This window comes from Protopterus annectens, chromosome 9.part0 (genome assembly GCF_019279795.1).
Source record: "Protopterus annectens isolate FY-2018-M chromosome 9.part0, PAN1.0, whole genome shotgun sequence".
NCBI classification, from domain to species: Eukaryota; Metazoa; Chordata; order Ceratodontiformes; family Protopteridae; genus Protopterus; species Protopterus annectens.
Window position 1 is genome coordinate 1300379127 of NC_056743.1, and position 25283 is coordinate 1300404409.

General features: G+C 42.5%; 1 protein-coding gene across 12 annotated transcripts in view; it reads left to right on the forward strand.

Moving 5' to 3' along the window:
* The window catches only part of CAMK2B (calcium/calmodulin dependent protein kinase II beta), a 3372251-nt gene that overhangs the window by 3176178 nt on the left and 170790 nt on the right, over positions 1 to 25283 (forward strand). For all 12 annotated transcript variants that reach the window (XM_044084245.1, XM_044084244.1, XM_044084249.1 and 9 more), the window contains one exon: positions 19177 to 19271. In XM_044084245.1, the coding sequence (XP_043940180.1) occupies positions 19177 to 19271 (95 nt within the window). The remainder of the gene's footprint in view (positions 1 to 19176; positions 19272 to 25283) is intronic.

Consider the following 25283-nt stretch of genomic DNA (forward strand, 5'->3'; position numbering starts at 1 on the left):
GATTCTTAGCTTCCACACTGAATGAGTCGATTCTAAGCACTAACGCAATGTAACGTTAATAAAAATAATTACGAAGAACAGTGATGAAAGATGAGATCTGTCTTACTTTAGCCGGGCCAAATAGCCTGTAGCTACATTTATGACCCCCAGCTCAAGTGAATTGATAATGAACTATGTGTTAAAACTTATGTAATTAATGCTTGTGTAAAGTGGAGTTAGATCTGATGAAGTTCTGTAAAGGGTGAAAGCGCCCATCTATTTAATATTTGTTTATTTTTGATAGGGTCACAGGCAAATACCAGACTATGTTATAAGCCTAGCTAATAGCCAGAGGTCAAAATCAAACCCTGTACCTGCATTTGGGAGCTAAGGACCTTAACTATTGTTCTAATCCCTCTCTCCCTTATGTAAACTATTACATGCCTATCCACTGCCCAAACAGTAATCAAAAGTGGGAAGCAAACTCTGTACCTCCCATACAAGTCAAACAGAGCACCTCACTGGCCCTGTTCTAGAGAAATCTTGATGAGTGGATGGAAAATAGAAAATTCACCCTGGGGATCACTCCAGTGGCTGTACTCAACAGAGGCAATGGGAACTAAAGTCTAGTGGCATGATGCTATGGTAATTATATGGACTAGGCTTGTAAAGGTTCCATGGCCATTAGCCTAGTACACACCTATGAACCTTGTGACTGTAAGGTAAACACCTTAAACGTTCAGCCAACCTCCAAAACTTTCAGCTAACCTCCAGCCCATAAATGTCTGCTTGCATTATCTGGGAATCGAAACCAGGTCAACTGCTTAGAAGGCAGCTATGCTCATCACTACACCACCTTTATTCCAATAAAGAAGTATTAATTTGTTAAGTTATAAGTCCTTGATTACTTTGAAGTCTCAACTGAGATTGGCTACAGTTCTTAACTCTTTTTTCATGGCTTTAAGGAGGCTCAGCCAGCAGCTTCAATGCTCAAGAAGTGCCAGTTTTCATTGTATATTTATATATAAATATATAGATAGAAATATCTAAATATATCTACAAGTGTACTACCTGTAGTAGAAAACTCTCAAAATTAAACCTGAATTGGTCTATCTAAAAAGATTGAAAGTCAAAACATTGAAAAAAAAACACAAAAAAGAAAACGATTTTTGCATAGAACAAGCTCCCCTGCACCCCCCACACCCCCCTGCTACTTATTCCAACTCAGAAATTGCACAACAGAGGGAAAAGGCCAAATTTCCAATCCCCTGTACTGCGACCTGCCACTGTTCGATCACTTGTGTCAGCATTAAAACATTTTGCATTTGACCAAAGAGATGGTTACACACACACACACACACACACACACACACACACACACACACACATTGTTTTAAGTGGATTTAAATTAATTTTCCTGTCTGCAAGCTGATAAGAAAGTAGTTCCTTCACTGGATATATTAAGAGTTCACATACAACCTCCACATAAGATAGCAACACTTTGCATATCATAGGCTTTCAGTCTATTAACCATTTTGGTATAGCCCAGAATATGTTCCACGATTTGTGACTTTTTTATTGAATATTCCATTGTCTTACAATTCATTAAGATTGTAAGAACAGATTAATGGGTTACAATGTTTATCAGATATGTATAATGTATTTCCTTCTCAGCCCTTGAAATCACCTTGCCTCACAGATACTCTCAGGTCACGAGAAATTCATTTCACAATGGAACTTTCCTGGCTCCATGGCATAGAGGGACAAAGCCCTGACTATATACAAAATGACCCAAGATCAATTAACAGCATAGGCTCTGAAGGATAGGCATGAGTGGCTGACACCAGATCATCCATCTTGGGGTAGGTAGTTAGCACAGAAAATTAAAACTATGAGTTTTAACAAGCTGCTTCCTGTAATCCAGGGTTTGATTCTGTCAGCCTTCATTTGCCTACTGTATAATTCTGAGCAAATCACTTAATCAGACGGTGCTTTGGGGCAGTTGGGAAACTGGGCTAGATTACTCAATAGTCTCCTTGACTGCATACGTAGTACTTAGGTACCTATGAACCTTTCAGGAAGGTGACTTGCTTTGCATTGAAACTGGCATCTACTAAAGGGAAAGCTGCATAGTATGCATCAGATGAGGTGATATATGCGCCTGACTCTGCCAAGCCACATTTGCATGGTAGCCTTTCTGGGAAATCTGTGGGAAAATGCAAGTCCCTCACATCTGTGAGTGCATGTTATCTGCCATGGGGATGGATTAGGCCAGAAATTAGAAGATCCCTGACGGCTACTTGAATGACCTTTCTTGGTCAGTTCTTGCCCCATATGAGGAACTAACGGGCAGACTAGTTGTTGGTAGGCAGTAGGAAATTTAAAAAATATATAAAAAAAAAAAAAAAATCACAAAAAAGCTCTGATCCCTTTTACTTAATAAATACTTTGTTACAGTTTCCTATATTTTCTCATTTGCTTTTGGAGTTTGTACCGGCTTCCTTAAGTAACTTGTGGGAAGGCACAACTGTAATAAACTGAGCTATAAAAATATAAGAGAATAAAAGATGCCTCTCTTCAGGTTGTTACTATTTCTAACTTTTAAACAGCAAAACTATGCAACAGTGTATTTAATAATAGTCATTTAAACATCATCTCTTCAATGTTTGTATGTAAAATTCCATAAACGCTATTTTCTTTCATTATTCTTTGATAACTTTTTACTATGTATGTTAATAAGTCATTATAAGTGAAGTCCTTCATAGCTTCTTGAAGGATGGGAATTCTGTGTATAAAATCTGTTTTACTGGTTGATTTATGTCATGTTCTTTGTGTACTATTACATTGTAATTATGTGATGTGTTACTTCAGTTTTAGAGTTGACATGCATTGTAGCCTTCAGTCACAGTAGCTTCCATAGAACCTATTTGTAAATGCTCTCAGTAGAAAAAAATGACTAATCTCATAAATGAAAGTGAAGCTCAAGGATTGTATGTTATCCATCCAACTCTTTGACTGATGAGAGTATCCTCCTTGTGGCAAATCTGAGCTGGCACCACAGTGCACCCGAGTCCCCTCACAGCCCTCATGTCTTGTTTACCTCCTTTCAACTACAGAAGTAATCTCCATAGCTCCTGGTAGACATTTAGATAAGTCATTCATTTTTTTTTTCATTTTACTAGAGAATTTTAGTCAGATTTTCATATTCTGGTCAGGTTACCCCTTTCCAATTATAGTTGTTGACTGTCTTAAAAAAAAAAAATAGAAGTTATGTTCTTACCATAACGTTCCATGTTAGTTGTCTTCTTCTCACCTTCTTCTTGCTGGATGGGTTCGGAGCCGACCTCAGCTCCGACTCGGCCACTCTAAAAGCTCGAGAGTTGGTTCCACCGGCTCGAGGCTCCCCTTATATCCCACAATGCTAGGCGTGAGTTACCTCAGATCTCGTTTGTAAGCTAACCCCAGCTTATAATAGTATGAGAATAACTATAAACAAAGTCCACCTCTAACCAGGGAGAAAGAAGGGTGACCTATATCCTCATCCAGGAAATATGCACAACAGCATATGCCTAATAAAAGAGGTGGTAGAAAGAGAGGTCACAATCACAACTCCTCTAGGTCTGTCCAGGCCAGGGGCAGGAGGGTGGACGCAAGAAGAAGGCGAGAAGAAGACAACTAACATGGAACGTTATGGTAAGAACATAACTTCTATATGTTAAGTTGTCTATCTCGCCTTCATTCTTGCTGGATGGGACCGCGTCCCTAGCACCTTGTCCCGGTGGCCTAACGGAACAGACTCCTGAGAACAGTGGAACCAAAGTTAGCTCTATGCCTAGAAGCTAAATCCAACTTATAATGAGAAATGAAAGTGTGAGGAGTAGCCCAAGTAGCCGCTGCACAAATGGTGTCAATAGGCAGTCTGTCTTGGAAGGCTAAAGAAGTAGCCAAAGCTCTGGTGGAATGGGCCTTAGGTTTATTAGGCAGCTTTTGGTGTCTAATTTCATATACAAGGGAAATCGGAGATGTTAGCCATCTAGATAATGATACCTTTGAAACTGAAAGTCCCTTTCTGCCTTCTGCATAGGAGACAAACAGCTGGTCAGATTTTCTGAATTGTTTTGTTCTATCCAAATAGTACCTCAACTGACGATGAACATCTAGCCAGTGTAATTTTGTTCAGACCTATTGGAATATTCTGGAAAAAGTCAGGGAGGTCAATGCTTTGATTTAGATTTGACGTCGAGACTACCTTAGGCAAAAAGGACGGGTTCGTTCGTAAGGATACCCTGTCCTTATGAAACAATAGATAAGGAGGTCGACAGCTGAGTGCTTGAAGTTCTGAAACTCTTCTAGCTGAAGTAATAGCTACCAGAAAGAGAGTTTTCCATGATAGCAATTTTAAAGAACAGGAGGTTGCAGGTTCGAAAGGGGGAAGAATCAAAGAAGTAAGAACTAAATTTAGGTCCCAAGGAGAAGGAGGATTTCTTATAGGAGGTCTGAGAAGAAAAACTCCTTTCAAAAAGGCTTTGCAAAGCTTGTGGGACATTAAGGCAGACTCAGAAATACCCACATGAAAGTTAGAAATAGCTGCCAATTGAACTTTAAGAGTAGAGGGAGATGAACCTGCATGGAAGAGTTCAGCTAGAAAATCAAGGACTATTTGGATGGAAGCAGTGAAAGGATCTATGTCCCTTCCTTGAGCCCAATATGTGAAGCGTTTCCACTTACTCAAATAAATCTTCCGAGTGGGAAGCTATCAAAATATCTCGAACGGAGTGAGATAATTGAGGAAGCCTGGCTAAGGTTGGAACTGGAGGAACCAAGCAGTGAGGTTCAGAGAGGGGAGGGAGCGATGTAACTGACCCGACTGATGGATCAAAAGATCTGGAACTAGGTCCAGATGCCAAGGTCGCTCCAATAGAAATTGATGTAGAAAGGGGAACCACACCTGTCGAGGCCAGTAAGGAGCAATGAGGATCAATGAGGCCTTCTGAGCGATAGCTTTCTGTATCACTTGAGAGATTAGTGGGAAGGGAGGAAATGCATACAGAAGTCCCCGGGGCCAAACTTGGACTAGAGCGCCTCTGCTGGGTTGGCCTGGTAAAGGGAATAGAGTGAAATAATCTCTGCACTTGCTGTTTTGGGGAGTAGCAAAAAGACCGCAGCAAGGCTGACCCCACTTGAGGAAAATTTCTCTCACAACAGAGTCTTTCAGAGACCACTCGTGAGGCATGAGGATAGCTCTGCTCAACTTGTCCGCGATTTGATTGGACTTCCGGGATGTGCGTTGCTATCAGAAACCGCTGAGAAGAAATCGCCCATTGCCACAATCTGAGTGCTTCTCGACACAGGGGTAGGACCTGGTTCCGCCTTGTTTGTTGATGTACCACACTACAGACATATTGTCTGTCTGGATTGCAATCGCTCCCAAGGGAAGAGAGTCTTGAAAGGCTTGCAACGCTAAAAGCACTGCTCTCATCTCCAGAACATTTATGTGCAAGTGGCATTCGTTGGTTGCCATGTGCCCTGGACCGTCCTGCCCTGCTAATGCCCCCCCCCACCCGATCAGCGTGGCCTCCGCTGTCAGAGTAGCAACTGGAGGGTGGAACAAAGGGTCTTCCCAACAAGAGCTGAGGGGAAGACCTCCACCACATGAGATGATTTCTGCACGCCTGCGTGATCATAATGGTGTGGGACATTGGAAGTTGCTGGTATGACCATTGTGTAAAGAGCATCCATTGAAGGATTCGCATGTGGAATCTGGCTAATGGAAGCAGAGGTATGGCCGCCATAATTCCCAACACTTTCAGCACTAACCTGGCTTTGATTCTGTTGTTGTTGAAAAGGAGTGAGACCAGTTTGTGTATGTCTGTTATTCTCTGATCTGTTAGTCTCAAGAGACATGTCTACTGTGTCTAGATTTGCCTATGAAGGTAATAGTACGACAAGGCGACAAAACAGACTTTTCGCAATTTATTGAAATGCCTAACTTTTGACAAATGCGAAAGGTGTAATCCCTGGCCATCAGAAGGAGATGCTTGGTGGGAGCTGTGAGGAGCCAGTCGTCCAAATATGGAAACACCTGGAATCCTTGTCGTCTCAGGTGAGAAGCTACCACTGCCATGCATTTGGTAAACACCGGGGGCAGTGGTGAGACCAACGGGCAGGGCCCTGAATTGAAAATCACTGATTCCAAGCCTGGAGCGATGGAATCTTCTGAGCGCCTGTTCATTTTATGAGATAGTACGCATCCTGAAGGTCTATAGAGCACATCCAGTTTCCTTTTCCCAATAGGGGAAGGATGGACTGCAGCGTGACCATCCGAAATCTTGTTTTCTTGACTGATCTGTTCAAGATACTGAGATCCAAAATTGGTCTCCAGTCCCCTGTTTTCTTTGGAACTAAAAAGAACCTTGAGTAGATTCCGGATCCTTGCTGGTCTGCTGGAACTGGTTGAATTGCTCTTTTTGCAAGCAGCTTTGAAATTTCCAAAACCGCTAGATCCCTTTGAGCGGGTGGAACATCTGGAAGGGATTTTTTTGATTGGTTCGGAATGCGAAGAAAGGGGATAGAATAGCCTTCAGAAATGACGGACTGTACCCATTTGTCTTGAGTCAGGGATAGCCAGACTTCTGGGTACAGTGACAATCTTCCCCCGACTGCCTCCGAAGGTGGGCAGTCGGGCAACACCTCAGGGATGCTGAAAGGGCTTATCAGAGAAGGCTTCTCGATTGCCCTGGTTCTGCGGAGCCCCCCTGCCTCGAGGGCTAATGCCTACCATTGTTATTCCTGCCTCTGCCTCTGGCGGGAAACGACTTTGTGCCAGGCGAAGTCCCTTGAGATTGTTTACGGAACCACATTTTCCCACTTTTCTGGCCTTTGGGGTAAGGCCTAGAAGGAGTAGAAAACGGACTCGACGGCAGAAAGAGTCTTGCCATCAGTCTCGCACCTAGTCAAGGTTTCTTTCACTTGAGGACCAAAGAGAGATGATCCATCAAACTGGGAATTAGTGAAAGACGCCTTGAAGGGGTCCGAAAATTGCATAGCCGCATCCAGGCATGCCTACGTAAGGCCACACCCGTCCCTGCGTTCTACTCGCTCCATCAGCCACATAAGAAAGGAGGCATGGAGGAGTTGGCTATGGAGTTAAGGGTAGCCAGCTGAGTGTTCATCTTATCTTGAAAACCCGCAGCTGTAGGGTCCTTCAACATGTCACTCGCTTCTTTAATCAAGTCCCTTTGAAGACGAGTAAAATGGCACAGGTAGTTCAGCTTAACGATAGCAAATGTCGCTGACGAGAACATCCGCTTCCGCATCCTGTCCATGGACCTAGATTCCTTGTTAGGTGGATGGACAGATACTGAAGGATCAGCTAGTTCCTTCTTAGTGGCAGCAGCTACCACCATAGCATCCACAGAGACTCCTTTTGTCAAGAACTGTTTGTCTGCTGGTGCCGTTATAAATTTTGAGGGTCTCCTGGGAGTGGGGTCCACTGAATCAGGAGCCGTCCATGCCTTTTTAGCTACCACCTGCATGAGGGGGTCAAAGGGGGGAGACACCCAGGAGGTGGAAGGACGAGAGCCAAACGCCTCAAGGTACACAGATTCATCCTCCGAAGGGTTGAGGGCTGGCCAATTTCCCCTCTGTTTGAGGATTTCGAGAATGTCTGCAAAAGAGACATCTTCAGAAGGGGAACGGGGGGAACCCTCGGAATCATCTAAATCTGTGTCAGATGTGATGGACTCAGGTGAGTCAATGTGTTTCCTCTTACACTTCCTCTTCCGAGGGGGCTCTTCTGCCAAATCAGGAGAGGCCTCAGAAGAGGATGAAATCCCCACAGGGGGTTCCTGAGAAGCTGGCTCTCTGCGGTCCGGGATGAGGGAGTGAGTCGACTTGACCTGAGGCACCGTAGAGGGAGGGGCGGACGGAGCCGACTGTGGAGTAGAGCCAGGCTCTAACACACTCCGCATGACCTCGAACGCACCCCTGTCAGGCAAAGCCAGAGGTCCCCGCTCCGAGAAGCTGAGAACCTCCCTCGGCACCGACAGTGATGGCTCTGAGGTCGATGTCGGAGCCGAACTCACCAGCGCCAAGCTCCGAGAGGAAGAGCGGGTCGGACAAGGGTCCGATGCCACTCACCCTCGGAGCCGACGAGGGAAGTTCGGCACCGAGATTCTTCGAAAGAAGAAATCGGAGCCGACGACGGAGCCGAAGACATCTGTATCGGCTCCGACGCTACCACAGTCTCGGTTCCAAAACGCCCCGGCTCCGAGCTCAACGGAGTCGGAGGAGGAACATATTGATGGACAGGGGCAGGCATCGACTGATGAGTCGGGCTCTGAAGCATTTGGGCCAGTGCCTCGGACTTAAGAAGTCGACTCACTACCCTCTGAAGGTCATGATCCGACAGCCTCGATGACCTAGAGGAGTGAGATTTATGGCTCCGTCCAGATAGCAGAGGAGATGCTGGAGCCGAATGAACGGAGCCAAGGGATGGTGACCTAGATCTCTTCCTAGATGTCGGCTCCGAAGGTCTGGTCGGAGCCGACAAGGGAATTTCTACTACCTCGGCTCCAGCCGGAGCCGAGGGAACCACAGAAGTTAGACTCATCGGCTCCAGCCGGAGCCGATGCAGACATAGGTTTTGTAATTTTAGGTCTCGGCTCAGTAGCTGGAGCCGAGGACCTAGAAGCCTTGGAGGGCTTCCCAGAGACAGAAAGGGAATCCTCAGGCTTAAGTAGACCCCTTAGGATCAACTTGTTCTTTCTTTCCTGCAGGACCCTGGGGCTGAAGCCGTGGCATACAGCACAGGAGTCCTGCAGGTGCAAAGGCCCCAGGCAGTAGACACAAGAAGTGTGACCGTCTGTCAGAGACATTTTCTGACAGCACGCATCACACTTCTTGAAGCCTGAGACCTTTGTGTCTTTAGACATCCTAGACAAGAAAGTGTAATCACACACACTCAGTCAGACACACTGATTACACTAATCTTATTTTAAAACTCAAAAATAAAACAATTAACTAAAGTTTTAATTAACAACAACACACACACACCACTAGGGAATGGGGAAAGGCCAGAAGGCCCGAGAGAGAACTTTAAAGTTCTTGTGGGAAAAAAACGGGATTTTCCGAAAAACAGGGGTAGAAATCCACTAAACTAAGGGAAAAGTAGTTAAACTTAAAAATATAGGGGTTTAAGTATTCTAATTTTACAGAAATACACTTACCAACAAGCCGGTAGAAAACCAACACCTCGATCGCTGTAGCGGCAAACGAGATCTGAGGTAACTCACGCCTAGCATTGTGGGATATAAGGGGAGCCTCGAGCCGGTGGAACCAACTCTCGAGCTTTTAGAGTGGCCGAGTCGGAGCCGAGGTCGGCTCCGAACCCATCCAGCAAGAATGAAGGCGAGATAGACAACTTAACATCATGCTATTTTTCTACCTCCCTCCCTCACTTGATTAGGAAGCAGCCTAGTCTTCCCTGTTGGCTCCCATTTCATGCATTTGTAGTTTTATTGCTTTACTAGTGCATGTGAAGTAAACACATACACACACACACATTTATATTTACTCAAGTGGTGTTATTGTCTGTGACTTACTGTTACTAGTTATTCCTTTGTTACTGCGTAAAAAAAAAAACGGTAAAGCTTCGTGTTTTAAAAAAAGTGTCAATTGTGGGCATACAATTCCATCCAGGAGACTCCTGACTTGTGCATTTTGTGCCTGGGACTGGAACACTCTCAGGGCTGTTGTGGCATATGTAAGGCTTTTGGGCCTCACTCCCTCTTAGAATGGAAAACAAGTTAGCCTTGAAAGTTCTCTTGCTTTCAGAGTCTTTAGGAAAGAAAGATGACTAAAGAAATGACAAAGAAAGAGAAAAAGATTATAGGATCATAGGAGGTTACTGGGCTAGTAAACCTCAAGTATTTGTCAGCTTCTCTTTTTGCTGAATTTTATCCTTTAATTTCCATTATGGCTTGAATGTATGTAGTTATGCATTCTTATTCATATTACTTGTAATGTAACTTTGTTAGTGTTATTTTTTGTTTGTGTGGAGCTTTTCTCCTCAGGTCTCCACTGAAAATGGGCCACCAGCCCAGTTGGACTAATCCAGTTAACAAAAGACAAATAAATAATGGCTCCAGGGGCATTACAAGCCTAGCCAACTTCACTCTGTGTTCCCAAGGGTATCTGGTTCAAGCAGACACTAAAATCAGCACCTATTGACCCTGTCCAAGAGGGACCCAGGTGGAATCCCTGGGATGAATTTCCAGTTACCCATCCAATCGTCCAAATTGTGCTTAAATAGGGCCAATGAGGGGCTTTGTTAACTTGAATAGGAAGGTTGTTCCAAAGGTGGGCAACCTCTGTGAGACAAATCTGTCTCTGTTGAAGTCACATACCAGGTTAAAGTCCTTTGAGCAAGTGACTCGTGTGCCATTTGACTTGCAAATGTGCAGCATTTCCATCAAAGCTGGGTCAGAGATTGCTCTATATGCAAGGCACAGGTCACTTCTGAGCAGTCTGTGTGACACAGAGTAAAGTGACAATGATTCTGTCCGTATAAGACAGATCTTGAAGACCCTGAATTTTCTTTGTAAGGAACCTTTGTGGTCTCTTCAATTGCTGCAGGTGTTTGGAAAGGAACATACCAAAGAGAGCATTGAGAGAGAAAGAAAAGAAAAAGAAAACTGGAGGAGTCCCCTCAGCACCTTCTTCTAAAGTTCCAAGACTTCCTTCCCCACAAATGGCCTCAGTTTCAATCCCGTTGTTTCAGTTCTTGTCACCAAGCCTGGCTATGGCACCTCCCACAATGAGCCCATCATCATTCCTAACATCCCTTCAGCAGGAAGTCTGCAGCAGCTGGGAGCTCACAGAGTTTCTTGGCTCCTGTCCTCCCTCTGTTCTTGTTTCAGGTCTACCAGGTTTGTTGGGAGCATTTCTGATATAGACTGGGATCAAATAATGAGGGCCTTTGTTAAGGCCCATGTAGACTTGAGTATCATCCTTTCCCCTTTTATTTCCAGGGCAAATTGGGCTGATCCAAGAACTCATATTACTGATGCACATTATTTGCCACATATCTTGGTGTCAGTGGCATCAGAGCTTACAATTACTCAGGTGCATCCTTCTGCACCAAATGGATATGATCTGTTGGTTCCAACATTGCAGCTGACAAACTTTGACAACTGTTCCATCAGTGTTGTGTAGCTCAAGGTAGCAAGCTCTCAATGCTGGACCCTTGGCTGTGTCTTCAGCACCAACTCATGTTCTGTGTTGCAGACTTCGATGTTTGTGATATCAGCTCTGACCTTGGTGCCAGAGATATCCAGTCATTCAGCATCAGGGGCTCTCCTGTCATAACCATGTACTTCCTCCTCTACTAGGTTACAGTTGGTTCCAATAGAAATCTGCTCAGGGACACAAGACTCAGTGCTGGCCTTCTATTTCTTCAAGAGGATCATCACCCATCCCTCAACAAGGGATGCACCCTCAGTTGTATTGCCATCTGTTGACACTAGTCTTTCTTAGTCCTTATCTGTGACCTAAGGACAAGAGAAGTGTTGAATGCCTCAAACCCTCCTTTAGCAAGGAACCGAGAACTCTTAAGGAGCTTCAGAAGATTCTAAGGGGGAACAGAGTTTTCTCTATGAATCTATCATCCTTGACATTAACCTCAATAAAGGGGAAGGTTCCCAAAGTTCCCTCCTGAAGGTCCCAGATTTGATGATATTTTGGAGTTGATGCAACAAAGGGGCACATGGCCCACCATTTCAGGCATTCAGAACTGGCCCCTCTACTTCCATGGTGGTCTTTTCCATTGACCATATTATGATCAACCTAGTAATGTGGAGGGCATGGTGGGAACATAGTGTTGCAGACTGCATGCCCCACAAGACAAACCTCATTGGAGTAAAGGCCCTCTTATAGACTTGATCACTGTGGCAGCTGCCACCAAGAGAACTTCCTCCCAACAAGGAGTCAAGGATGATAGACCATTTGGGGAAGCATGCTTATACCATGGAAACCTTTGCAGTCTGAGTGCTTAATTTTGTCACCCATATGATAAGATGCCAAAGAGACCTAGCTGAGCAGTCTCTAGACTCTTTGCAAAGACCTCCCACCCCAAAATCCCAAAGACAGACAGCATGACAACCACCAGGGACTCAATCTCCCATCATCTCCATGAGACAGCTAGGTAATACTGCAGATGGAGCAGTCATGGCAGTGGGCACAGGCATTGCTCTGCATCTGCATGCCTGTCTGCATCTGTGAGATTTTGTGGACATCTCAAAGGCATAATTTGTTAACATCCATTATGAGGGTCCTTGCTTTTTAAAGGTAACATCAAAGAAAAGCTCCTGAAAAGAAAACAGAAAGGAAATGCATTATCTGCCATGGGAGTGTGCTTTGTAACCCCTGAGAGGTCCTCCTGTAGGAACAGAAGGGGTGCCAAAGCACTGTCTTTTAAAAAGTCTCAGTATGTTCCCTTTGACTTCTTTTCAAACAGTGGCAACCATCACAGAGGTTGTCTGCAGACTTGAGTCCTTTCTCCAGGAAACTGTCCCAATGCCTCTGAAGCCTTGCCTGAGTTCTCCACTTGAGGCAGTCAGAAATCAACTGTCTCTCCACCTAGACTCATGGTTGGCCCACCACTCAAAAGAACTGGGTGAAGAGCATAATATCCAGATCCTCAGATCCTTTCATAGTAACTCACAGTCAGTCATCCAAGCCTCTTGTAGATGTGCCTTCCAGATAAAAGACAGCAGCAGCACAGGAAATTTTCCAGCTCATTCAAAAAAGAGCTATCAAAAAGGTCCCACCAGACCACAGAGGATCTGTTTTTTTTTTTCCAGAATCTTTTTAGCCTCCAAAAAGTCAAAGGAGTTCAGGGCTATTTTAGACTTAAGTGGCTTAAACAATTATATAAAAAAGACAATGTTCCAGTTGGTTAGGCTGCATGCACTGGATTTTCTGTATAGACCTTCAGGTTGCTTACCTCCATATCAAAATTGCAAAGTTATTTAGAAGGTGTGTCTGTTTCCTGTTTGGAATCTGTCATTACCAGTCCCTAACATTGTCATTCATTCTCATCACAATCCCCTGGGTGTTCACCAAGTGCATGTCAGTAGTAACTTCCCATTTCAAGCTGGTAGGGGTCTGCATTTTCTAATACCTAGAAAACTGGCTCCTTGTCATTACAACAAAAAAGTCTTATTTCAGCAAGAGATTTTTTACCTCATTTGTCCAAAGGCATTTTTGGAAATCTTGGTGTAATGCAATATTGCAGCCGGAGCCCTTTCAAACTCTTGAGTTTATAGGATGCCATTTGGACATGAGATTAAACAATTATAAAACATACAGATAACAGACACTCCTCTCTCAAGTCTGTCATCCATTTGTTTGTTCCAACAAAAGATCTGTATTACTACATTGCTGGTTCTTCATGTCATAGGTATGATGGTTGTCTATATCAATCTAATCCCATGTGTAAGATTTTACTTAAGGGTGTTACAGTGGACCTTGATCATACTGTAGTCTCAGTTTCTTCACCCTTTCAACAAATTTGTCCATCGTTTGACAGTCTGGAAACTCTGTTTAGATTGGTGGAACCATTCACCCTTTATAAGAGGGGAAGACCCTTGTTCTATCCCTTTCAACTTCATTTCTCATTATGGATGTTTCTTCTCTGATGCGAGGTGGCATTTCAAGAAGAAAACTAACCAAGGAACATGGACTTAACAAGAGACCCTTCTTCACATCATTATCCTTGAGATGGAGGTGGTCCTTCTAGTATTGCAAGCTCTAAAGGACTTCCTTCCCCAGGGTGTGATCTCTGTCTGTGTAGCACTTTGATGTTGTGGTAAATCAGCAAGCAAACAAGCAAGGGGGTGCTGTATTATACTTGTGAGAGGCCACAAGAGTGTGGCAGTGAGCAATTTCTTCACAGCTTTCTGACAATGCACATTCTAGGAAGGAACAGCCTTCTACTGGAGAAGCTGAGCCAATGTATCCTGATGCCTTAGGAGTGGTCCCTCAATTCATCAGTACTGCAATTTTTTTTTCTGCTGGGGCAGCTTGCTGTGATCTGTTTGTATCTCCAGTGAATACCAAGTACAGCAGCTGCTTTGCTTTAATCCCTCCACATAGATAGATACCCAGGGATGCTTTGTCTCATCAATTTCCTTTTGGACTACTTTATGCCTTCTCTCCACTGTCTTTCATAATGAAGTTCATATAGAAAGCTTCTGTGTGCAAGGTGTCAGTTATCCTAATAGCTTCCTTTTTGGCCCACATAAACTTGCTTCCCCATGCTTTGGCCTCATTTCAAGAAACAGCCCTGGCTGCTCGATCCTGTTATGGGTCTATCTCACCCTTTTGGCGTGCCTCACTTGGACACATCATTCTTGAAACTAACCTAATGGTTTCTCCAATTCCGGTGATGGCCAAGGATTCTTCCTTTCCCCCCATTGTTGTTCAGATCTTCTTGTCATCTTTGAAGGATACAACTCAAAAGATATACAGAGTAAATACAAAAGATTTTCTCTTTGGGCAATCCAAGAAGGTCTGGACCCCTTTTCAGCTCCACTTCTTTTTGTCTTATTTTGCTTGGCTACCTTGTTTGATTCTGGCTGTAGTTTCTCCACCCTTAAAGCCCAGTTGGCAACCCTTTCCAACTTTCACCAAAACTCCCTAACCACCCCAAAAAATCTGTAAAGCTTTCCTAAAAGAGACCTTTCTCTTTGGAACCCCCATTAATTATTCCTGTTAACCATGTGATTTGAACTTTGCACTGGCAGCCTTAACTCAGGTCCTTTCATGCCTTCTTTTTCCTGTGACATAAAATCATCATCATCAGCCCCCTTTTTCCCATTTTTTTCTACATGGGGTCGGGGTATCGTGTTAACTGTCACCAACTCTCTTGATTCAGCCATGACATAAAATGCCTTTCCAGAACGACCTTGTTTCTGGTAGCTCTCATGTCGGCCAGGAGTATCTGTGAATTACATGCTCTTTTCTGTAAATCACTCCTATTTAGTTTTCCTCAGAACTAACTTCTCCTTTATGTCTAAAGTCACTTATGAATCAACCCTAAATCAGAACATTCACGTTCCATTGTTTGTCCCCCAACCATTTCGATCACAGAAGGTATTTGCTTCACTCCTTGGATTTTCATAGACAACTACATCTTTGCCTACATCATATTAAAGATTTCAAGAAGGACAGTTAACTGTCTCTTATTCCAGGTTGGATTACAAGGTCTCACAAGCTACTCTGTCCAGATGACTGTCAGATTACCTTACACATATTTATTCCATCAACAGCAAAGGTTTACTGTCAAAACCTAAGGTGCATTGTACAAGGTCCATTGTAACTTCCATGGCCTTTTTCAAAAAGGCCTCCATTGATGATAAATCTGCTGTAGCAAAGTGGTCAACAATACATACCTTTGGCAAGCATTACACACTGGGATGGGATGGCAAAGTCTCTAGAGCATCCTGTAAATCAAAGGTATCCCGTTATGATGCCACCCAGGAATATGTAGTAGTTATGAATTCTGTCATTCTGAGATCACATAAGATATAAAAGTTATGTATTTACCATAATGTCAGAGCTTTGTTATGCCTGGTCTGTCCACTTCAACATCCTGCCTGCCCTCCCCCTCCAAACTGACATTTCCTGGCTTTCTGTACAGATCTGTTAGACCTAATCCTGAAACCTATTGTCCAGTCATTCTTCCCTTCACCAGTATTCCTTGCATCTGGGGGCAAGCTCAATCTGAAGGCTGTGAGGGTCCCATGTACATTTTAGGGAAAGGGAGGAGCTTGAGCTCTGGAGTGAGCAGACGTTGCTACCAGTTCAGATCCACCACACAGGTAGATAACGTATCAGTTAAAGTAGATAAACTAGGGATAACAAAGCTCCAGGGTTATGGTAAATACATGACTTCCTTCTTTCATATTCCTTGGATCTATGCTATCCCAGAAGGGGATTATTCAGTTACTTACCACAGCATTCATATTCATATCCTTTCTTATTTTGCATAAAAGAATTGAAGCCATAAACGTTTATTTTCATACTGTGTAGTCAGACTTTAATGGAGACATTCACTCTTTACCTCTTGTTCACTTTGGTCAAGTAAAATATAATATAGTTAATCCAATTTATCTCTGGGACCAGATACCCATGGCATTTCTCTGTTAATGAGTAAGGTGAAAAATATGTCAGGCTTATTATCTCTTTTGTGCTTTACTGGCAAACTATAGCTTTGTGATTACATCCCGTTCTTCAACTCCCTATATTTATTAGCCTAGAAGATGCAGTTTTTATTTCTTTACTTTGCAAGATTGCAGGATACCTTCAGTTAAGCCACACAAATGGAAAATTTATACATGCAAAGGTAGAGAATCCATTACTTTTTGTTTATGCCTCAAGATCTGTGCTCCAAGGATATCATTATACATAATCTGGTTTGTCTTTTCTTTAATGTTTATACTTGTAAAATCTTTCCTACATACCTTTTCTCTCATAGGGTGTATCTCTACCTGCTGTGAAATCTTTATGAAGTTGCGGGTAAGCATTCATGCCATAAAAGTATATCTTCAAGAAAAGATCACTGTAGCAGTCAACTTTACCCTCCTTCAAGCCTCTTAGAAAGAGGGTGTATAGTTTTATTGTACTGTTTCACTAAACTGTCATATTGTTGAATTTCTGGTTACAAGTATAATCATGTTTCATTTAAAAAATGGTTATTAAATCCCTTAGTCCATGCATAGACCATAAGGAGCTTAAAGAACTGAAGAGAGCTCCCAGCATCCTGCTGTCTATATGAGTGTCTCACATCCAGTCATGGTTCTTTGGAATGCCGGTGCAAGACCAGCAGCTGTAGTCTTCATGGAGACAAAGGGTGTGCTCATGAAACTTCTAGTTAGGATAAGGAAAATAAGGTGAAAAGTAAGTCAGCTAGCATCATTTACTCCTGCAGTGATCTATTCTTGAAGATCTACTATTATGGTAAGTCTACTAAGTCACAACTGTGCTTTCTACAGTCAAGACTCATGATTCTGACATCTTCGCCTAGTGGCAGGCAGATCTATTGCCCAACACTTGCTGGTTAAATAATAATGTTTCTGCATATTCACCAACTTTTGAAGAACTTTTCTCCTTATGTACACCTTATCTTCATGATCAACATTTTGTCCTCTTTTTTGAACCTGAAGGTTCAGTCACTGTGAAATTTGTTTCTTAAATAAGATGCTTCTATTAGTAAGCAATTATCTGTGTTTGTAGTATCTTGAAGCATTGGGCTGTTATCATTGGGTGGAGATAGAGAGTCTTTCACACCCTGGGGGTCTATGGTCAATCATTGCATGGACTAACAATCAAATGGAGTATCATCGAAATCCAATTGTCAAACATCCATCCATTGAACGAGCACTTCATCAAATCTCTGAGACGGGGAAAGTAACTAGTTGGCCAATACTACCCTGTCCCACTTTTCCCCATTGGAGTTGGTATATATAGTTAGAGGGGGGCAAGCCCACCACATGGGTGTGTTTGAAATAGTACCGTTTGTGAGACAGGGAAGTGTTGGCCACGTAGTTACTTTCCCTGTCTCACAAAATTGATGAAGTGCTTCAGCGATGGATGAACATTCAATTGGATTTCAATAGTCCTTTTGACAATTAACCATAGACCCCACACCCAGTATGTACACCAGCATAATTTATTTTACTTGTAGAGGATCCATAACAACTGTCTTCTTTTCTGCAAAGAAAGAGGGGATTGTAGTTGCCAAGCAAGCCCTTTCCAAAGGGATCATGAACTACATTGTGTTTTGCCATCAGACAGTGAACCACCACTTGGGAAATGCTTCTGTCAAAGCCATTCCACCAGAGGTCTGGCTGTTTCTTTTTTGCCTCAAGAATGTCTCCATTACAGACATTGTCGCCTTGGTCATTTGGTCATTGTTTGACACCCTTCACCAAACATTACTGCTTGTTCCATGATTCCAGGAGTCATCCTTCTTTGCTGTGACATTTTGTCCATTTTCTGGTTTTGGCTTTTCTGAAGGTTTAACTCTCACTGTCTGGGATTTTTCCCAAAGGTTAAATGCTCCAGATGGCCTGGAGAATCAGCTGTGACAGCTATGCAATTACCATATCAGTTGAACTCTGAAGGGGGCCCTTTTCTGTGAGCATTTCTTTACTCATCTCTTTTTGCCCACTGTTTGATGATCTTTTCATCTTTCAGCTGCAGGTGAAGTTCAGTGTGTGTTGTACACGCACATAATTGTGAATTTCTGTATGTCATTTTTAATTTTCTGTCGTATAAGATGTGCTTGCTCAGTAGATGAAGGTCAGTCTGAGTAACACAGGGATTAAGCTCTCTGTTCTTGTCTGGCACATAACATTATTACCTGCACTGACAGGAGAGAATGTGTCTGAGCAGGTAATGAGAAGAGAAAATCCCAACAGTTATCCATTGCAAAAGACCTCTCGATATATATAACAGAAAAGTACTCATCATGAGTTCATCTGTAAAGGAACCTTCTGCATTGAGTATTGTTTTGTTCTTTCCAAAAGGAGATCAAACAGCTTCATAGTGCAGATGTGTGTTCATTGCTGTCTGCTTATGTAAGTCAGTGCTAGGAGATTTATAATCTTGAGAAACTCCTGCTAATGTTTTTTTCTTTGCAGGTGTTTCCTGGTATGGACAAAGAGAAGAACTAGAGATCCATCAAGGACTATATGTTTTATAACCCAGTCATTGGGTTGTCAGTACATGCTGAAAGAGGCATAACTCTGTGTGTGAGGACTAAAAACATTGTAAATGTTGTGTAAAAATGCAGAGTAGTACGGCCAACAGGTAGTGCATGGGAAGGGCCATCTCGGAGATCTTCAGATATGATGAGAACTCATCCTATTCACAGGTCTTACTGGACTAAAATACACTGCTTTGTGGGTTCGGTGCATATGGTTCCTCATATATCCTTGCTTTACTTGTAAAAAATGCTTGCTGTTCACAAGCAAACAATCAGGTTTTGGGTCACAGTATCCTGCAACTGAGAAATTATATTAATTAACTAATTAATGTATTTATGTATTTATTTATTCGTTCTCAACATAAAAAGTGGGACATTATTGTATTTATTGTATTTTCACGTTTCTTGTTTCTGTTTTTCTTTTCTAGAAAAATATGCGATCCTGCTCTAACCTCATTTGAACCTGAAGCTTTGGGCAACCTTGTTGAGGGAATGGACTTTCATCGGTTTTACTTTGAGAACTGTGAGAATATTTTCTGGTTTCATTAAGTAAAGCCACATATGACTATGTACTTGCACATGGTTTTTCAATAAGTACAGCTAGACTTGACTAGGTAGTGTGCATACAAATTTGCCAGACAATGAAGATTTGCAGTTATTTTTGTCTGCTTGCATGCTGAAGCCACACACTAAATAGTTGCCTCTTTCATACCTATGCCTCATCTTTTCTTTCCTCTGTCTCGCATATCATAGATTCATAGACATTCTAAGGCCACTTTATTTTATGACCATTCATGCCTTGTCAGTACTGTCGCTCAGTCCACACCTCCTTTCTGCAGGTGTACTTTATATCAGTCAGTCCCAAAGTAAATTTTTGGATACCGATCCAGTCATCTAGCTGAAGGCAGGAAGATAGTGAGTCACACTTCTTAACATGCAGGGAAAGTTTATTCCAGAGGTTTGGGAGGTACTGGTTTATAAACCTGATACTCCACCAAGTTTTATTTATCTGTTGGTGAAGATTTGGTTCCTGGTTATAATATTGGTACAGATATTGGACTTACAGAGAAACAGGAGGTCCAGGGCAGTTGGGCCTCTAATGAGGCAGTAAGCAAGATGGCAATCTCACCTCAAAAGTCTGTAAGACATTGAATAAAAGAGTAGAGCTTCTAACCTCTCTTGGTAGCTCAGAGACTTTAGACCCATGATCTTTTTGGTTAGGAATATTTGAATCTTTCCAGTTGTTTGATGCGTTTAGCAAGTTACTTCCCAAAGGGACGCTGTGATCAGTAATTATCCTGATCAGTGCTAAGTGAGTTATTACTTCTTTAGACCTTAATTATATTCCTTTATCAGTAATCTGAGATAAATAAAAGTTACTTGTATCATAATACATATGTTTTGTTGAATAAATTATCATTGTTGACATTATTTAGTAAAAACTAAAATAAGCAGGCAGATGCAAAATTAGATCATTTAACTGGATTTGTGTTTACTGCTTACTGGTGGTACTTTTCACCAGAGTACTTTGAAGAAGTGCAGGATTGTCAAATGAGATACTCTGAGAGTGCATGAGACTACCCAGGGCATTATTAATTTTTTTTTTCTAGTTTCTTACCAATCCTCTATATTCTTTGCCATCTCCCCCCTGTCCCATGACACTTTTCTTCAGGTAGTATGTCGGTATATTTGCATGGTGACTTGTCTTTATGATGGTCCAGTTACTATAGGTCTTGTCCTGTAAAGAACATTTACATATTTCAGAGAGTACACCACAATTGTCTATTAAGCAGTTGCTTGGTAACTAGAACTGGTGAGGCATATGAGTCTATTTTTTTATTTAATTATTTATCTTAGGTTCATCCCCTGCTGCCTGCAATCAGTCCTACCTTCCTTGTAGACAATTAGGCTCATTCATTTCCCCTTGCTTGTGGGTGACAGACAGCTATGAGTAACAGTCATTCAAGCAACCACCACGGTTTTTGATATGGCACAAGTCTTCACTTGTGCATGTGCTTGAATGTGTGAGGGCCCTGCACATCTGCCCTTTTAGTGTCGAGATGCCAGTGTTTTTGTACATGCCATCCTCAGAAACCTGCCCCCCCTCCAGAAGACTACTGTGAATGCATAATTGCAGACATCAAGGATGTGTCCCCAGTCAGTCTGCTACATGTTATTCTCTTGTTCTCAGTCAGGTCTGGCATTGCAGCACACTGGATTGCCATCTTTTTCCCTCCAACAGTAAGTGGGCTGACATAAGTCACTAATTCTCACACCCCCCCCCCCCCACCTGGCTTCTTTAGAGAAACATACTAATTTAACTCAGGTAATTTGGGTCATTGCCAGGACTTTGTCATTGCCAGGACTTTGTCAGGTAATTTGGGTCATTGCCAGGACTTTGTCTCTGTACATTATGGAGCTGGGTGCATTCACTGTTGCCCTTCTGTTATACAGTTTGGTCATTGGATTCTTCATGTCTAACAGAAAGAACAGTGTGAATCAAAATATGCAGCTTGCAGTGAGGACACATTATTTGACTTTTCATTTATTTTTTAACGATATTTTAAACTTTAACTATTCATAAAGGCCGAATAACCTTTTTTAGAGGACTGATGAGTAAACACACTGCCATGAGTGCCCCTGACTACAGACTCCTATTCCTCAGATGTCCCCCTCAAGGAGGAAAATCGCTAAAGAGGGTAGATGCTTCCATGTACCTCTTTATCCCTGTGTGGAATTTGCATATCTGCTGTGATAGTCTCAGAGCCCTCGGATTGTCAGTCCAATCATCCCAGCCCCTCTAGTTATGCTCCCTGAGAAGTCAGTAAGGGTTACGAGTCTGGCATGCCTAGTCAGACCAGACATCAGGCATCTGCTGAGTATTCAGAACTCTGTTTTCTTTTTACTGAATGGCCAGATTGGAAACAACAGGGCATGGTAAGAGTAGAGGTATTAGGCTTTCTTATGGATGTTTGGATGTTCCACTTCATTAAGACGTCTTTCCCCTCCTTCAACTCCAGCCAGTTAGAAAGGGTCTTAAGAAAAATGATACAGTTTTGCCCAGTGTCTTTTTAAGGCTTTCCAGTCTCTTTAGTACTCTACCCCAGTTTTCTCTTAGTCGAAAAGAAAAAGGTGTCCCTCTTCCTATGAAGAGAAACTGCTTTCTGAGTCAGAGCTAGATTTTACATCTGACCATCTTTTCCAGTAGTTTGAGTCAGAGTCAGAAAAGAATATTTTTTCTGACTCTGCTATTGAAAAGATTTCATTTTCTGACAGTATTTCAGAAATGGAAGACTTATTTATATTAGGTGATAGAGAGATTTCTGAGAAAGATATTATGACCTCATGAATTTGGACTCCCCTAAATTCCCAGCAGTTCCTCCAGTTTTGGGGGTTTGGAGGATGCTTTTAATTCAGTTTGTGCTGCTTCAGATTCTCAACCTCCAGGACCTAAGATCCTCGTAGACTGATGAAGTACCAAAGTCTCATAAATATCTTTTCTGAAATCCATTGGCTGCTATGATTTTCATGATGGCATCTCCAAGCCCTTAGTCTTTTCCAATCCTGTCCCCAATGAATAGGACAGCAGGGCATTTAACACATATGGAGAGAAGGGATTTGCTTCTTCTGCCATTGCCTTCAAGAGCAGTCAGCTACCAACCCATATGACCAAGAACATCATTTCTATTTTTTCAGACATGCAGTAAATTATTTCTAACCTGCTTGTTTCTGATTCTAACACTTCCTTGTTAAATCTGGTTTCTTCTGCATTGCAGGTCAAAAAGCATTCAGTCAAGTGCTGCTGTGATGCAGTAGATGCTGTGCCTCAAACAGCTGCCACAGGATCTGAAGTGTGAAGGCATGATTGGGTCAGGTTACAGAGTTCCCAGAGGATGTTAAATTCCATATTTTGAATCTTACCTTAGATAAAGGAGTCCATTTTTGGTAATTTATTAGCTGCTTTTAATGACAGTATTCTTTAATATAATAAACATGAGTTTCTTCCTAATATCGTGTGTGTGTTTATATTGGGTTTCCATCATAGGGATTTATTTATTAGTTTGATATTGTATTTATGTCTTATGGGGACTGATTCCTGAATGCATACTTGAAGGCAGGTATTGAACTTATCCACAGCTGTTGGAGTATGCAAGGTGGGATCATCAAAGTGAGGACGTTGTTTGAAGTTCAGCAGGTCATTAGCTGGAGTAGGCTAGTCTAGAATAGTTTCTAAAGACAGAAAGGTTTTGTGGTAAAACAGGTTTTACCCTTATAGTGTTACTGCATGGTGCTAAGATTTAACCTGTGATGTGGTAACTACGCATTCTGCATAGGGTAATGGGGTCTATATTGGTGAGAACCATGTTCAGTACTTTTTATCCCCTCAATGGGACCTGAACTAGTTGGTGTAAGGAGTTGATTTAAATGATGTCCAAACCAAGTTAGTGGAAAGACTAAAGTCACCCAAGAGAATAATGTTGGGTTTGACAGGGAGGTATGTCAGTTTGTTTAGATAAGCCTTATGGGAGGTAGGTGCACTGGCAAGACATTCTTCCTCCTAGGGTCTTAGTTGCATATAAAAGATGCTGTTTGCTGTTTCATATGTTGACAGATAGCAAATCTGTGAATTTAAGAAGAACAGAATATCAGTATGACAACTCATGAGTTCTCCCTTGTTCATGCCCTGTATCTTTCCTTGAATGTTAGATTCCTCACAGCATTACATGCAGGTGTCTGAAGGTGTACAGTAGTAACTATAATGTGGAAAGTGGTTGAATTTACAATGAAAAGGATATGGAGCAGTTCAAAGACATCATCCTGTCCTGAGTCTGGAACTGACTTAGCTTCTTTGGATACACACCTCCTCTAGTAATAATGTCATTTTCAGTACTAGGTCTGAAGGAGGGTAGGCATTAAAACCCTGCACTGTGATGGATCTATCATTGTTCTGAAACTTTATTTCAATAACTGTACAGGTGTCAATATTTTCAAGAGTTAGGAATGCTTGTAAGGAGTGCAGCTTCTTGTTTAGGCTTCTAGCATTGAACCGTGCTAACTTTATCAAGTTTTGATTTTAATTTGATGTAGATAACTTTAGGAAGTTAACCTTGCCTAAATAAAGGCACTATGGGGAAAGAAAAATTCCTGGCCAATGTACGGAATGTATAAGGCAAGAGGTGCAGGCCATCCCTAGTAAAACAGCCAGGGTCGTCCATCTCCTCCCAGGCTGATATAAATAGGATCCTCTAAGAAAATAACACTAATAGCTAAACCAATAATTAAAATCAATTATTTTGTTTGTATTGTGGCAGCATTCTTGGAAAAGGTAATATAGGTTCATAGGTAGGTACTAGGCTATCTGCCTGAAGGCATTTATAAGCCTAGCCAGAATGTGTTGGCTGTTCCTTGTGCCTCTGTCCAGCAGAGCCACTGAAGTGATCCCCGGGGTAAACTTTCTGTTTCCCATCCACTCGTCAGGAATTCTCTTGAAGAGTTAGCGAGGAGCTCTGCCTAATGTAGATTTGAATCTTGTTCTAAAGCATGGGAAGTCTCTGGGACAGGAATCTATCCCTCCAGCACATCCTATTTATTGTTGTGGTGAGGTTTAGATCCCTAGAGCGTGTGGCTCGAGGGGATAAGGTTTTCTTTAGGTGGAGCATGTCCATCAGTTCTGTGTTGGACATGGCCTTGTATGTCAGGCAGCGATCACCTTTGAGTAGGCAGTATGCAACTGAGTACAGGAGGAGTTTCTTCAGTCGAGCTGCATAGGGCATCTGTTTGAGGCCAGTGATCCTCTTGGTGAGGTACTTCTGTGGTCATTCCAGCTGTTGCAGGTGTCTTGTAAGGTACATCCCAAATGGGGTGTTATACTCTACGATGGGTCTGATGAGAGATGAGTAGAGGGGCACAATGACCTCTTCTGATCTGGATGCAAACCCTTTTGCGATTAGGAGGGCCACATAGAAAGATTTTCTAACCACTTTGGCAATGTGATTATCAAAGGAGAGATTACGGTCTACTTGAGTCCCCAGATCCCTTATTACCTTTTCCGTATTTAGGGGACTACCACCTATGTGGTAGTTTGTGGGTACTTTGTTTTTTCCAAAGGGGATGACTATGCACTTTTTGGCATTTAGCTTGAGGCCATGATTATGACGCCAGGTATCCATCTCAGTGAGACCCTTTTGGAGGATGTCTGTGTCAGCCGGAGAGTCAGTTATGGCCCCTAGTTTGCAGTCATCTTCGAACTTGGTCAGCCATAGTCTTCCTGTGCTTGCCTGTACCTCTGAGAAGTATATGCCAAACAAGAGGGGTCCTAGGACTGATATACTGCTCGGTACTAATTTCACACCCATTTTAGATGTATATTCCATTAGGTACCTCTTCATATGTTTCAAGAAGGAATGTCTCAAGTTGTTCATTCCCATGTGTGCAATGATCTGGCAATAAGTTTATCTGTGGTGAAGAAACTTGAGGACCCTAGTGACATTGTAGATCCTGCCATCTGACAGGCAGTTAACCATCACATTGTCTT